This window comes from Bombus impatiens, unplaced genomic scaffold (genome assembly GCF_000188095.3).
Source record: "Bombus impatiens unplaced genomic scaffold, BIMP_2.2 scf_0099, whole genome shotgun sequence".
NCBI classification, from domain to species: domain Eukaryota; kingdom Metazoa; phylum Arthropoda; class Insecta; order Hymenoptera; family Apidae; genus Bombus; species Bombus impatiens.
Window position 1 is genome coordinate 388,346 of NT_176518.1, and position 16,593 is coordinate 404,938.

Consider the following 16,593-nt stretch of genomic DNA (forward strand, 5'->3'; position numbering starts at 1 on the left):
CTGACTCGTGGACTGAGTCGAACTTATCACCGATGATTCCATGTGCGATCGAAATTTCTGTATCAGATTTGACCTTCATCTTTCTCTCTAAAGAAATCTATCATTTCTTAATTCTTCTATTAACAAATCGTTAAGTGTTTGAAGTAGAATATCTGGTTACTATCTGCAGCTTTCCCATTACAATAAGTTTTCTACCCTTTATATAATTAGACTGACTTTAAAACCGTGTCGCAATGGTAGCTTTATAGGGCGACTAGTTATACGATCGTAATTCGTCGATGAGAGATGTTCGAGAGATTTGAATCAGAGTGGCCATTCGTGCCAATAGCCCGGCCAGCGTGGGCGAAACCTGGCCGTTTACACTTGTTTCCTGGCGATTTAGACGAGGAGATGTCGTGATGGAAGGTCGCCGATTCTCGCCCCGGACTTCCTCAGGATGAGATCTCTAGGGAAGATATCTAGGGAAGGGAATTGCATTCGCCTTCCTACGAATTTTCTAGAACGTGTTTTGGAATATTTGAAATTCTCGGTTGCGATCCATATCATTGGGCTGTATTAACTCAGCGAGAAGCATACGAGTGACACGGTTCGTTAAGATAGTTCAGTCCGTGGTCGGCGCAGGCGTTCCATCGATATTCCGAACAAGTTCGCGGAATAGCGTTGGAACATCAAGGACGAGGCAGCGTCCTCGTTTAGTGGAAAATGTCTCTGGGGAATTTTATTCGGCTTTTGTTCATTGGGATAAAAATCTAAAAATATTTAAGCGGATCTCTAACCACCACGACGCTATATAATTACAGTATGACTTTTCAGTAACCTCTGTAATTGGTGTGTATTAAATAAATTGGACTTGAGTCTTTCTAAATGTCATATTATTACTATATAGATACTCGTGTAAAACGAATCCAGTTGTCTTAGCTATAATCTATCGAATTGCATCTCGACAGAGATTAGCGCGGTCGACAATGTCAGAATATTTTCATACGTATCTTGAATTTCTCAAAACATTGCTCTAATATTGTCAAAGAATCGCTGAAACCCTTGGGTTCGCTACGCGCGCGTCTTCGGAATTTCTAAATGTGCCAACTCTAAAATTTCTCTATGGTTCATTAGTTGCATCGCAATTATATCGCATACGACAAATACGTATTTCTGTTTGAGAAAATTCATCAGAAATTTCTTAGATTTGCCGTTTAGAAGTAAGGCGTTAGAATGTCATTTCATGATCGTAACTACTTTACCATTTTAGATAATATTATCCGCCTATCTACTCTCGAAATTCGCGAAATTGTAGCAGATCTTCCGTTTTTATTTATTATTAACGGCAAAATCAACTCCACCTCTTTTGGTGCACATAAACCTGTATGCACTACCACGTGCATTAAGACCTGATCAACTTCTTTGATTTGTGGCCGTCAACTACCAAAATATGCTACAGCACCCGAGATCCATTAAATGGAATTATTAAATTAGCAAATCGATACGCTGAAAATATCGGCCTCCTCGGACGCTTCAAACACATATAAAATGTAGCTCTACAATATCCTTTCATCACGTAAAGCTTTCCAATAATATTCTTTTTCCCGTTCCTCATCCCCTTTTTCTTATTTTATTTCGTTGTCTTTTCTATATTCACTTTCTTTTCTTACTTTTCTCATTGCGCATATTATTATATTCTTTCGTACTTTTTATTGGGCTCGGCCCGTGTAACAATAATGATAATAATAATAATATTTGTTTGCGCGAATCTTGTCGTTGGATTCTCATGCTTAAACCATTAAGCGTAGGAGTTACGTACAGTGGCTCACGAAAGTACAAGTTTTTGAACGTTTATAAAAATTCAATATGGATATATTATGTCTGTTATAGATACAAAACACGTTGAAATTTCTTCAGCGATGTAACTGCAACGAGATGTGATTGTCACGATCATGCTGCTGGTTTATACCGACTTTATGAACCCTCCGATCAAATTGGCGAACGAGCTAATCGGGATGCGACGTCTGCTCGATCGTTTATTTTCTCTATCTCTTATTAGCGAAAACAAAGAAAAAGTTTAGTCAATTAGTATGGCGCAGGATCGAGAAAGTTTCTCGTTGAATCGTTGTAAAACGACACCGCGCGGATGAGCGACGACGTTACCACCGTGGTTGGACCGTCGTTTAAGAAGAGACGAAACAAAGGCGCCACTGGCAGCAGCGAATAGGTATCGAAATTCGATAGGGAAAACGAAGAACGATGGTTTGGCGAGCAGAGGCTGGCTCGTAAGCAGGTGGTTTCGTCGACGTCGTCGCGCAACCTGCCCATCGGCAAAATCTCTAAAACGAGCTGTCGAGTTCTGCCGATAGTGCGAGTCTGTCCGCCGAATATCGGCTTTTCGTTACCGAATGCATTTAACAGAAAGGCGAGTCGGAAGGAGGAAAGGAAAGTCGACGACGAGATGTAGAATAGAGAGGTTGTTAGCGCGCTTCTTGGATGGGTTATCGCGACGCTAGTCTTGCAAGTACCGAAAGGAAACGAGCGGAAAGTTTATAGTCGCGATAGTAGTCGCTCGGTCGACAATCTCGTAGCTTTCCGCTCCCTTCGTTTCTTCGACAAAAATTTGCATTTTAAATCAAAGGGGATGCACTCGAGACTTTTAACGATGTCACTGCTCGTTTAAATTCCCAAGTATTTCCAGTGTACCGTTCTCTGCGATTCTACCCTTCCGCGACAATTCGCCTACGCGTTTCGCTTCCTTCTACGTGGATTGTGTTCAGCGTTTAAAAGCAGCCGTATCGAACCGTAAGGAAAGGCACGCGAGTGGACTGAAAGTCAGCTGAGCCAGGATCGATGTTCGAGAAGCATCGCGTGCCGGCCAACCGTTTCAACTCGTAGCGTTCTGGCTATCGTCGATCAAGCTCAGGTGTTCCTTTCGTAACGCCGAACATCGCTCGCAACGCGTGTTCCGACATTACAGTCACGATGATCGGTAGCCGATCGTTTGAAAGTTTTATCGGTCGAATAATTTTCATCGGTCGCTTCGCTAAAGCTTCCAACGAATCAAATTTCATCGATACGACAATGGTGTTTCGGTACAGCGATATCTCATTACCGTCCCTATGGAAAACGTTCAAATACTTTGGTGAGTTCGTGCAAATTGAATTTGGCATAACTTTCCTGTTTATACGTTAGCCATTGTACGGTTCTCTTCGTCGCGATGCACCGTGTACGAATTCGCATAGTAGGTCGCGTTTCAAGCACCGTAGAACACAAACTTCCACAGAGTTCCATAGGCTTAACTAAAAGTTTTGTCGACAGGAAGACATCTCCGAATTGTGTGTATTTGGTGCAATTGAGAGCGACTGGATTACTTTTGCGCAATTAGAGAACGCAGCCTATAATCGAACGGCGCGTCGCGTTTCGTTGGTAGAAAAGTTTCCACGGGTTGCCGTTGCCATCGCGTCGCGACGGTTCCGCTCCTCGTTCGCTGGCACAGACTCGAGCCGGTGCCTCGAGTCATTTTCATCGTATACGCGAGAGTGCCGGTATAAGGGAGAAAAGGGAATGGTTTGTTCGGCTGAAAAGACCGACTCGGCAGGAGTAGGAGGGAAGAGGCGGAAACTATGGTGGAGAGATCATCCTAGATTCCGGAAGGGACGGGTAGAGAGCAAACGAGACGAACAGCCGGCAAGAACGGAAGCTTTGATGCGAATAACCAAGAGCTCTCCGTGCCAGCTGCGCGAGTAATCGAGGCCTCTTTCTACGATGCACACGCGTTGGACGAATTAAAACGAAAATATAGTAATCTTCGGTTAGTAAATGCGACTTTGGTGTTCGGGTTCGCTACGTTATTCTTATCGAGAAAGGTACTTACTTACTCGCCATTCTAAGAATTATCGTCTATCGTCTCTCTTGGACTCGCTCGGTTTTTAAATGCGTCGAGGACGAGAGGAACATCGAGCGCGAATAAAACGAAGAGTCTGATCGTTCTTGTTTAATCGTAAGTATGTAAGAACACATGATCGTGTTTGGTATCATTTTGGTAACTGAGATATCGTCGATCGCGGGTTACGGATAGCGCTCCGTGGTAGCAGATCGAAGAATCTATGAGGATAGTTCTGCGTCCATCGCGAAGGGCGAGAATGCGTTTATTAGCCGAGAATTACCGAATTTCGTTGAATTTTCCATAGACAGCAATTTCATAGGGTCGTTTAACGACAGGGATCAATTTGCCAGTCATTCGAGCGGCGTAGTACAACGCCGATGAAACCGAAACGAGATTGATAGATACGCGCGAAGGGGTGCGAAACAATGCGGCTGTCCGTTGGAAGCCTAGCGGTGCGACGAGGTACGAGAACTCGGCTATCGTAACCGTACCGTCGCGTCGTCGCGTCGCTCCGTTGCGAACGCGGTCGTGCATGCGACTCAACCAACCACGAATACGCAACCGGTTCGTTGCATAAATATCGTTCGGTTCATCTACAAGGCGCGTCCATCCCTCGCCGGCTGGTAAACGCATTGATTTATCGTTCCATCGTTAACTATGCGAACGCCACACGTTGACGTTCACGCTCGTAAATCCGCAACGGCCTCCATCGTGTTTTTCTCGGCTTTTCCATATGTTGCATCGCATCGGGGTAAAGAAAACGTCCGTCTTTTCCTTCTTATTTGCCCGCTCCTTCTTCTTCCATTTTCATACCTTAGCTTCTTATTTTTTGGCTAGAAAGGGAAATCTATTTGACGTTGAAATAGGCAGAGTCGCAACGCCCTAGTAAATTTTTTCCCAAAGAGGTCGACTCCATTTTCGAGGAAACGAAAGGGGCTGTTGGGAGAAAAGCACTTTGTCGTTGGACGGCGGCGACCTATCGACAGAAAGAGAAACGTGACGCCTGGCAAATTGACGGGTCGTCGGATTCGCGAAATCCTCCGGAGAACCGTTCCACGTGATCGACGTAATGCTCGTCGCGTACCCGAGCTCCTTCGATCGAAAGAAGGACCGAGTAGGGAGATGCGAGGTCGAAAATAAGAAGACAGAATGTCGACGGCTTGAAATAGGTCAGTCTATAATACCATCGGTGTCTTTTCGTTTAGAGGCTTCGTAATTCGTCAGACCGTGATCGAGACGATTGTCAGCAAAAAGATTCTTACGAACGTCTTAGATACGAACGTCTAGACGCGTAGCTTTCGTCTGACGTTTATAGAAAATCCTACCTTTAGCCGACTGCCGTTTCAAGGTCTAGACGAGATGTTCTTTTTGCGAAGAGGAACGCATGTCCTTTAAATAGATTCGAATCTATCGGTAACGGTTGGGGCCGCGGTCGTTGTCGTTTCGTATAGGAGACGTCTCGCGTCTATCGCTTTCCCGAGCTATCTTTAAAATACAGCGACGGAGATTCGCGTCTCCGGCGGTCTCGGTTTGCGACAACGAAGTCGTCTCGGTGTCAAGAAACCGTCGGTAGTCACCGATCGAGTGACGCGGAGCGAGAAAAGTGCGGACGGGTCGAAACGAGACGAGAGGAGGCAAAGCGACATTGTTCGAATGCGAGCACGCAGCAGAGAAAGACGTTCAACGGCGGCATTTATTTTCGGCCAATTAACGGCATTCCTCGACGGTGGCATCTCCTCGTTGCATAACTCGTCGGGGAACGACGCGACGCGACGGGACGAGCGAAAGAAATGGCCGCGAACCGAGAACAACGGAGCTGGCTGGGCAAAAGGAGCGGAGAAAAGCAGACGAGGCGAAGACGCGACGACACGCGACACCCGAGGCTTTCCTCGTCTTCCGCCGCGATACGTTCTTCGTCTTCGCAACCTCTCAATTTGGAACTTCTCACAAGGAATCTTAGCTTTCTTTCTTTCGTATCTTTTGGCGATTTCGCCATCGAAACTGAGACGCATCGAAAGAGTTGCTTTTACCATTAATCGCGCGTTTCTCGCGCGGGCACAGCACGAGATTAGACTTTTAAATTTCCCCGGCAAAGCGTTATTCTCGTCGCGACCATGCGATGTTTTACTATCGTATCGACGGAATACGCCGAATGGCAGGCAAAGGAACATTGTCGTCTTAACGGTGTCGACGACAAGATTCGAGCTGGAAAGCGTAGGCGCTGTAACGAAGACGAATGAAGGAAACGCAAATTACTGTCTTTCACCTATCCGTACGTGTATAACACCTTGGTAATCGACAAAACTTCTTTGTTATCGATATTCGCTAATCCTTGTCAATTTTACTGAAAAGATGCAAAATATCGAAAGTTTTGAATTGTCCTAATTCCGATGGCCAAGAACTGTGCATATAGGAGGGATGGTTAGGATTGATCGGGTCGCGGTCACGAGGTCCGATAATCGGTGCCCTCGTGACGCAACGCACGCTCTTCCAAGCACAAACTGCATTGCGAGTCCTCGAACGAGAAAAAAATATAGACGAGTGGAGCGAGTGTCTGTTGGGGTGGCGAATCGAAAATCTGTTCCAGTCGGAAGTATCGACTGCGTGACAAACGAGTGTGATATTCGTAAGTATTGGGATACTTGATAAGTCTAAATAATTAGGTTAAATCTAAAGTTAAACAACCCCTTGAATTATTATTTCGTTTGAAACTTTAGACTATAAAGTGTGTTAGATACCGTAATAAAAAGTTTATCGGTTGTATATCGTGAAACTGATTAGGGTTCGTGTTCGTTACAACGTCCGAGATTCGCTGAGAAGTCACGGAAACTGAAATAGTTGCTACAAAGTCGAAAACGTCGGACTCTAAATACGCAAGCGCGACAAGAGCATCTGTATGGCCTTTCGTTTGGAGTTTTTGTTTCTGGACTAACTGGCCACTATAGTTTCCGCGGAAACATGCACTCTCCTGTGTTCGTTTTTACTTTCGTTCGGCCCGTCCGTTCATCTATTCGAGGTTCACCCAGCATTTCGATCTGCCGTCGGCCGTTTACTCACGGGCTCTCGAAATTTCGGTCAACGAACTTTCGAATTTCTTGGCGCGTTTCCCTTCTGTCGCGTTGGCAGTTCTAGGCAATCAGCCTCGTTCGTCGTTGGTAATTATCGGTGGCACGCGCGGAGGTGAGACGTTTCGCGGCCGATTCGGAATACCAATCGAAATTAATTACCGTGACGAGCTCCACGATCAAATTAACCTTCGATAACGAAGCACTGCGCCGCGGCACGACCCGGGTCTATGCCCGATCGAGATTCAACCATCTGCTTCGCTCTCATTCGCTCGAGTCCAGTCGATCCGCGGTTGTGTCACAGCTGGAGAGAATCGCGGTACAAACATGCCACGGACAAGCGATACTTTTTTTTTATCGCCGGGCTTTCGTATATTCCGGATTTGTCATTCGTATTTCTGCCCCTCGGTAGATAATATCGATGGTCGTTGGTCGGAGTTATCGAGGGCGTGAGACCCCTTGCGTCCTTTGGCGACGTTTCGTTCCCTATCTCTTAGCTCGTACATCACCTCTGACAACTAAAACCGGTATTTACGGCCGAGTCCTTGGATCCCCTATGCTTATGCTTTTGGTTCGCTTACGATTCGCTTGGCAGGAAAATCCTTCTTTAAAATTTTCATCGTTCTTGACTTTTTCTTTCTTCGTTCGTGGCAAAATCTCTAGCACCAGTTTGCTTTGCTTCGCGATCGAGCGCGGTATTGCGATGGGCGGAGTTGAAATTTATCGCGAGGAACTTTTTACCCGACAAATGTTAGAAGTGGTGGAAATCGTTCGAGCGATGCGGAGAAAATCATTTTTGCATGCGAATTACGTCAAATCGAGGTAATTTATTATTTTGACGCGGAGTAAGTATTCTGGGTGAACAACTCTTTAGCAAGAAAATATATAGTTTGAAAACATTTCTTAATGGCATTGCCAATTTTCACTGAAAACTCGTTATTACAATTATTTATTTAATTACAATTATGCAAGGTTGATTTTGTATTTCGTAAATCCCGTTTTTTTCTGCACGACGATCTCCCCTGGAAATTATATCACACGTCGAACGTGTGCACCAGACATTTTCCTGGTTCGATGTTTAATTATTTTTCGACAGCTCTTGGATGTCCCGACCTTTCGTTTCAGAAAGGTTCGCCATTTGCTCTCTCTGATAAGCAGTCGGCGTGCGGCACAGAGGCTGGCTCGCGATATCGTGCGCGTCGATCTTTCTCTCATCTTCCCGGCAATGCCAGCTTTGAAGGGTTTCTTCCTCCGCGCTGACTCGTCGATAGAGCGCGACGCGACGCCGAACAATCGATGGGACGATGGTTGTAAAGTCGGCCATCGGGGAGGATGCTGGCGCGCGAACGTTGAACGAGGGAATTGGATTCGCTCGGAATTTCGAGGCGTTAAACCGTACGAAGGGAGAAGACACGCTTCGAAGCAATTACAGGCGGTTGAATCGACGCCGCGAAATTTAATCCGGGGCTCACCGATTTCCAGGGGATCGATATAAAAAGTCGGCCGACGAGGTGGTAGCCTCGTTCTCGAGATATCTGCCGATGTCGGGATACGGCGCAATTACGCAAATGAATTCAAACGGTAACGAATCCGGCATTCTCGAAAGAATTAAACGACGATGATTTTCTGAGTCGGTGCAATTACTTTGGCCGCGGATAAAGGGAAATGGGAATACGAGGGCGATGCGAGAGGGAAAACGGTGGGCGAGAGCGCGAGCGCGACCCACCGAAAACACCAGCACCGTCCTCTGGGAAATACGTCTTGCTTCGCCGGTGGCGAGAAAATTTAATATCCGAATCGACGTTCGCGGTTGCTGCTGTGCACTGTGTACACTGTGCGCGGTTGACGTCGTCTTTGCTCGACGAAACTCGAAGCGATCCGGTCCGAGTATCGACGGATGCGCGCCACTCTTCTCCGCTTCGTTGTCCTGTTTCTTTCCTCTTGCCTACTACCATCTGTCGTAGTAAATACCTAGAGTCTTCTACTAGACGATTCTGTTATCGGGCGTTCCGCGAGTTAGCTTCCGCGCGACGTAACTCCTTTTTCTTCGATGGAAATTCGTTTATCGTCAGTAACAAATATCGCGCAGATGGTAGATTTTGGCTCGAGATCACAGAAAGTTCGAGATATTCGCGATATAGATGGTGCGTACGTGGCTTACCTTATTTAAAGAAAGGAAACTGCTGCGTGTCTTGTAATTCGATAATTGGCGATTCTGCTCGAGATGCTACTTATATTTTTTGCGAATCTTGCTTGACGTTTCGAAAGAAACGTCGGAGCACAATTACTCTAGTGTAGCCTAAAGAAAATTGACGATCGTCGATTTTTTCTTTCTCTGCCGGAGATTAAGGTGTCATTCCGTAACGATGTTACTTCAGAGTAAATTACTTTCTGCGGCGAAAAAGACGTCGCTTCCGGCTGTTGGCGACGCTAGAAACGGAACAACGGTCGACACGATTAGGACGTCGTTAAGTACGTTAATACGGTAATACGGTATACTCGATTGCCATTCCTTGTTACGTGTATCTCACTGGCAATCTCTTGGCAACGACGAAAATGAAGTTTCCCACGGTAATTTGTCCGACGTTCAGCTACACCGATGTTTCGTTTCCTCGTTCTCGCAGTTGGCACGATACTGAGACAAGAATTGTTTTTCCCTTATCGTCGTGGTCAACGACGAAAGATGGCTGGTAAGTGGGTGGAAAGCAAGGTGAAACGGTACAAGAAAGTGAGGAATTTCGAATTTACTTTCAAACGTTTCTCGTTCACGACAGAATTGCTGGAATTCTGTTCGCGAGCTCCAATATGGATTAGATACGATGCTATTTCTATCGACGAATACATAACTTTGGTCAATGTGGACTCGGCATTAACGCACCTAGCCGATCTATTCCTTCCGATTGCATTTCGCGCTATCGACCTGCCTATGTTGCACGTTCTAGTATGCATCGGTGTCCGCAAGAATGTCCGTCCCAACGATATCGACGAGAAAGCACTGGCAATACATTGGCAAAATCCAGCCCTCGAATCGATATTGGACGACGCTCGACGCGATTCCTCGTTGTCGAGAGAATTATTGGTTTTCGTTCTACCGTTTTTCCAGCATCGCAAAACGACATAATGTCGGCGATTCGTCTAGATTTACTAGATCTGTGTCCACGAAACACGCGATCTTGTTTGTGTAAAGTTGCGTTGAAAAATCCAAACGTATGAGCGTTACGTTACCGATTAACTTTTTCGTCACGGCGACTTGAACTTTTCCTCGACAAAATTCCTCGTCGTTGTGGAAATCGCTTCGACTCGCGTTTAAACATACATTTACGCTGCTTTTTCTATTTTGATTGCAGATCTCGCCCGCTTCAGATTCAGTCGTTCGTCATCGAGCGTTCACAATGGCCGTTCGTTTATGGTAAGTTTTCGACGACGAGTCAGAACATGGTCGTTTTTCATAATGTTTCGCCGTGTTGCCAGTCTCGTTTCTGACTAGCCTGCACTGCTTTTTAAACAAATGAAAAATTTGACGACGACCGTTTCTGATGCGAATCCCTTGATTCTCCGATTCTGATCGAAATCCACGAGAAACCGTTTCGAAACATTATCTCGAAGGGACCTAAAATCATAATTATCCGCGCAGGATCTCGACCAAGCCTCTTCGGTTTAAATCCTTAAATCCTTCTTATCCTATGAATTATGCCGACGTTAAAACGGTCTAACGAATTTCGCCGAGCTGTGGTAGAGCGAACGCGTGCACGTACGCGTTGGAGACGATCCAAGGTGGTAGCGAGCAAAGGAATGTCGTGCCTTCGGCGATAAGAACAAGGAAAAGAGAAAAAAAAAGAGAGAAGCAGTGGTCGTTAACTCTTCGAGACATCAGGACTTCGATACTCCGACTATGCTCCTGAACTTTTCGAAACATCTCGAGCAGAGACACGTATTCTCCACGTTGCCGAGATCGAAATTTCATATCTCGAATCCACCATTTTTCCTCAAATACCCATGAAATTTCATCTCGATCTACCGACGTGGATTCGGACAATCCAATTCTCCTCGCTGTAAGTCCAGACAGACGAGTGCCCCGAGTCGCGTAACTATCTTGGCGCGAGTTTCGAACGAAATACGCACGAACTTTCGCGTAATTGCGTAATTGGTAGCAGGTGTCGAGCGAAAGATTCGAGCAGCGAACATGGCCGTCAGTGAAGAGAATTCGAACGAGGAGACGAGGGGTGGGTAAGAGGAGGAAGCGACACGAGGCGAAAACTCGAAGAGAAGTGAAAAGATAGCGGAGTTGCGGTTCTACGAAACCGGTGTCGGTGTCAGAGTCGGCATTCGCGTCTGCGTCTGCGACGATCTCTATAAATAATTGGGGGAATCCCGCGGTAGCAGAAGAAATTGCCGTATTCCACGGCAAACGTGGTACACTGTCGTCGAAATATTTGCACGACTTCCTCCCCTTCGCCTCGTCTTCCTCTAATTTTGGCCGGCAAACCGTCGAAAACTCTTCGACCAGCGGTCGCTCGTCTTCTTTTTCTTTCGCGACCGAGAACGTCTGCCCGACTTTGCTCCAATTTCTATTTTCGACCGAGACGTTGAAACTTTCGAGGTAGATACGTTCGCGATCCGACGCCGACCGATTCGACGAGAATCGAAACGCGCGTCGTTCGGGGCCTGTCTTTGTCATGGTCGTTGTTGGCTGTCCACCTATCGGGCTATTAGCGTTGAAAGATATTCGTTTTCGTCCTGGCGATATTTCGTTCGAAGATCAACCACGATTGACCAAACGTTTACAAATGAGAAGCACCCGGTCTATCGATAAATTCGTAAATTCTAAGGATCAACGATTCATTGCGAGGGGTACAGTTAGTTACATAAATATTGAAAAAACGTCCGTTATATTTTTATTACATGAAACCGACAGAACATTTTCTCAAACTAATAGAGCAACGTCTACCTATGTTCTATGTCGTAGACGAATCCAGCGCGTATAAGAAGCGAGCAAAGCGACGGAGCGGCAGCGGTGTCGTCCGGAAGCGAAGGCCGGAGAAGAAGCGGCGAGAGCGTGCCAGTGCCGGTGCCGGTATCGGTGCCGGTGCTCGTGCCTCTCGACGGACCGAGGAAACAGGAACGAGAGACTACGTTTCCTTTCTGCCAGGTGCGCTCGTATCCCCATCCAAAGTGGCTAAGAGCGTAAGTCCTCATCGAGTGCACCAGGAGTGCTCGAGCGGAGGGGAGGTGCAGGTACAGGTGCAGCAGGAGAGACGAGCACCGAGGCGCATGCCTTACCTGGGGCCTGATATGACAACCCGGCTATCCGCCATGTTTTACACGGTTGAAGTCGGGGACACCAGATTCACCATTCTCAAGCGGTATCAAAACCTGAAGCCAATCGGTTCCGGGGCACAGGGGATCGTTTGGTAAGTGATGGCGATTGTCCTGCAAATCATCGACCATGTGTCGAAGCTTAAATAATTTTAATTAAACTTGAAGTCGTAAGTAAAGTAAGCGCAGGATTTCCTGCCGCTTTCCCACAATTTTGACTGATTTTAAGAGGAGAAACCGACGACGCACGCGAAGAAAGCAGTACGATGACCGAGTGGCTAGCACTCAGCCCTTCCATGGTTTCGTTTACATAATTGAAACGCGATTAAAATTGCCGTACGAGTGGAAGGCGTGCAGGGTCGTCGACGACTCGCCATCGATCGATGAATCTCTAATTATTATTTGCCCGCGTTTGTTGCAGCGCGGCGTACGACACGGTGACCGCGCAAAATGTCGCGATCAAGAAACTCTCCAGACCTTTTCAGAACGTGACGCACGCGAAGAGAGCGTATAGGGAATTCAAGCTTATGAAGCTGGTCAATCATAAGAACGTAAGTATATATTTTCGTCGTATCGGATGTACACCCACGTTGATAAGTATTGGAAGACGCTCAAGTGCGAGAGGACCCAGATATTCCAGCCGATACTTAGAAACGGGAGCGTACGCTACCTTGATTCGAATTTCTGGTTATTCTCTATTCGACAGATAATCGGTTTGTTGAACGCGTTCACGCCGCAACGGTCGTTGGACGAGTTTCAAGACGTGTACTTGGTGATGGAGCTTATGGACGCGAACCTGTGCCAGGTGATTCAGATGGATCTGGATCACGAGCGTATGTCCTACCTGCTTTATCAGATGCTGTGCGGCATCAAGCACTTACACTCGGCCGGTATCATTCACAGGGTAAGTCGCGAGTGGAGATTCGATTATTTTCGGTCACGACCAGATTTACGAGTTGTCAAGCCTTTTTTTTGCGCCTCCTATTCGTTGGTTACGCGTAGGATTTGAAGCCGAGCAATATCGTGGTAAAGGCAGACTGTACGCTGAAAATTCTCGACTTTGGCCTGGCTAGGACCGCTGGGACAACCTTCATGATGACGCCGTACGTGGTGACGCGATACTACAGGGCGCCGGAGGTAAGGATAAGAAAAAGAACGCGAAACGCGAACTCATAGCACGCATATCGGTATAGCGTTGGCGAATAGATCAGGATACAGATCAAACGTCGATTTCATCGATTCGTGTCGCGAGTCTCGATTTTCGCTACTAGAATCGCGCCAGCTTCCGCTCGTTTCGTTCTCGACACACCATGTACACCGTGATCCGGACGATCTGTCGTCTCGCAGGTGATCCTCGGGATGGGATACAAGGAGAACGTGGATATTTGGTCGGTCGGATGCATAATGGGCGAAATGATTCGGGGCGGTGTGCTGTTTCCCGGCACGGATCACATCGACCAGTGGAACAAGATAATCGGTAGGTCGCCGTGATCGCTTGCCCGTCTTCCATCGAGGAACGTGCGCGCTTTAACACGCGCCCGCTGGACGTTTTTGCAGAGCAACTGGGAACGCCGGCGCAGGAATTCATGCAGCGGCTGCAGCCAACGGTCAGGAATTACGTTGAGAACAGGCCGCGGTATCCGGGATATCCGTTCGACAGGTTATTCCCGGACGTTCTGTTTCCATCGGACTCGTCGGAGCACAACCGATTGAAAGGTGAGCGATCGGAAAAGCTTCCGCTCGAAGCGGTTCATCCTTCGCTACGTTTCTTCCATGCCCGTTTTTCCTTCTCGTTCCGTGTTTCAGCCAGCCAAGCCAGGGATCTATTGTCGCGCATGCTCGTGATCGACCCCGAGCGACGCATCTCCGTCGACGATGCTTTGCTGCACAATTACATAAACGTGTGGTACGACGAGGGCGAAGTCAATGCCGTAAGTGTCGTCGATCCTTCGTTAATCTGGCAGTCTCGCTACCGCACTCGCCTCGCCTACATACGTACCTTCTTCTACTTCCGTATTATCCCTCGACCACGTTTTCACGTTTGTAAAGGGGGCGGGGTGAATGGTGACGGTGGTGGGAGAAAGAAGGAGAGTATCGATCGGCGACCGATTCGAGTCGCGTCTGTCGAGTGGTTCTTTCTTTCGAGAGAACGAGAAAGACGATGATCGAATGTTAGTTGGACGTTTGTTACAGCCTGCACCAGGCCCCTACGACCATAGCGTGGACGAGAGGGAACACACGGTGGACCAGTGGAAAGAGCTGATTTACCAGGAGGTGATGGAGTACGAGACGAGCCATAATCCGGCGACGGTGGCTCAAACGTCCGAGAGTGGTGATTCTCGGTAGACACGCAAGAACCTTACCACCTTTCGCGTCAGGGGCGCACCTAGACTGTCCGATCTATTATACGTACATATATATACACACGCGTGCGCGAACACCTACCCGCCCACGCACATACACGTACACAGGCCCACGACATATTACGACAGATGCGTGTGTATATGTATGCATGTATGTATGAATATATATACATATACATACATATACAAATATATATATATATTTATATATATTCGTGGAAATGTAAAGAAAGGAAGCGACGATTAGGAACAGTTTCACGTCCATGGAAAAGACGTACGTTAAACGAAGAGCCGTTTTCGTTCGAGACGAAGAAGATCACGAAACGAATGAAACCAGGATAGAAAAGGAAAGTGCGAGAGAGAGAGAGAGAGAGAGAGTGAGAGTGTGTGTGCGTGCGTGTGTGTGCGAGAGGACAAGAGCGAGAGCGAACACGATCGAGCAGGAGTGTGTGCGAGAAGCAAGGAGAGAAAATGTGAGATGAAGCGAAAGGTAAAATGGTAAAGCGCTTATTTGCGAGGAAAGAGCGAAAAGGAAAGAAGATAGTCGGCAACAGAGAGAAAGAGAGAGAGAGAGAGAGAGAAAGAGAGAGAAATATGTCGTTCGCGCGGACGTACGAGGCATAACGAGCGCGCGTTTGCGAAAGCGTATATGCGATAGGAATCCCTGCAACAACCAAAGCATCGACGCGATTCGGAGGTCCGCCAACGAACGCGTTCACTCGACAAACAGGATACATATGTACCGCGCGACGTTCGTCGTTGTTCTCGCTCGGTCTTCTTGTTCCGCTTTCCGAGCGTATCTCCTTTGTGCGGGAAACGCGCATTCGTTCGCAACGAACGTTCTCCGCGATCGAGCTTACAATTAGTTGAAAAGCTTGCAACACACGCGTCGCCGATCGGTCCACAACTCTGGAATGTTCCGTTTTCCAAATCGACCTAATGCAACTGGTTTGTTGTATCCGGTCGCGTCTCACGCGGTCCGGTCGCGTCGCGAACCAAACCGAACGAGAGTTCTATGCTCCTTCGTCTTTTCCCGCTTGTTTCTTCCTCGTTGTCCGTTTCACCTACCGCACTTACTTTCTTCTTTCGCTCTTCTACGATCAGAAATCAGACAATTGGTTTAAACGAAAATATGCCGATGAAAACGATAAACTGCCGAAAAGATTTATCTTAGTTCGCGATCGTGCCGCGCATCTTTTCATTACTGCCATCGTATCGAACGAACCGCTCTTTTTTCTCCCTGATCGCGCGCAATCGATTCGTCGACCCGTCGCGTTTGTTGCAGCGAACGTGCAACGAAACGCGATGACAACTGATTTTCTCCGGAGCAGTATCTTTGTACTCGCGTGTCTGCTAGATGGTCGAGGAAAACTCGTCGCGACGTTGGTTCGCGGCAATAACGATGCGTGGGTAACACGCGGATGGAACGCGATAAAAGCGTACTTGAATGATTCGAAGAAAGTGACGTACGATGAGAGAGTGATAGAGGGAGGGGGGGACAAGTAAGTAAGTCACATAGTCGATCGAAACGAATGCAATTTTCTACGTAATTCCAAAGCGTCCAAACTACAGGGTGTCGCTGAATACAAGAGCTCGAGCATTCCCTTTTCAAAATCCGAATTTCGATTTACCGTGATTACGCGTTTAATCGTCGAGCGAGAACATTGTGTGTATTTTTATATGCGATTCGAAATGCGTGCTTTTGTCTCATCGTTTTCGTGCGCTCGTACGCCACCGATATTTTATAACGCTAACTTTGTAAGATGGAAAGCCGAGAAAGAACACAAAGAGAAAGCGAAGGGATCCAGCGATACCTAAAATAAGCATCGTCGAGCACGACAAGGCCACAGTCGAATCCGTTTCTTCGAAAACTGAAAGTGCAATGTCGCGGCGATTGATCCTCGAGTTATCCGACGATGTTATCCGCGGTTATACTTGTCGATTGTATTTAGCTAGATAGTTTCTTAGGTAAAAACTCGTT

General features: G+C 47.2%; 1 protein-coding gene across 7 annotated transcripts in view; it reads left to right on the plus strand.

Annotated features, from left to right (window-relative positions):
* The window catches only part of LOC100740816 (stress-activated protein kinase JNK), a 39,616-nt gene extending 24,472 nt beyond the window's left edge, over window positions 1–15,144 (plus strand). For 3 of the 7 annotated variants that reach the window (XM_012394758.3, XM_033318457.1, XM_033318459.1), the window contains 9 exons: window positions 10,281–10,342; window positions 11,900–12,344; window positions 12,671–12,800; window positions 12,956–13,153; window positions 13,252–13,386; window positions 13,597–13,726; window positions 13,807–13,965; window positions 14,056–14,180; window positions 14,443–14,595. In XM_012394758.3, coding sequence (XP_012250181.1) covers window positions 10,281–10,342; window positions 11,900–12,344; window positions 12,671–12,800; window positions 12,956–13,153; window positions 13,252–13,386; window positions 13,597–13,726; window positions 13,807–13,965; window positions 14,056–14,180; window positions 14,443–14,595 — 1,537 coding nt within the window. Of the gene's footprint in view, window positions 1–10,280; window positions 10,343–11,594; window positions 11,785–11,899; window positions 12,345–12,670; window positions 12,801–12,955; window positions 13,154–13,251; window positions 13,387–13,596; window positions 13,727–13,806; window positions 13,966–14,055; window positions 14,181–14,442 lie in introns of those variants that run through there. The other 4 variants (XM_033318460.1, XM_012394760.3, XM_033318458.1 and 1 more) reach the window with 3 other exon arrangements.
* The last annotated feature ends 1,449 nt before the right edge of the window (window positions 15,145–16,593 follow it).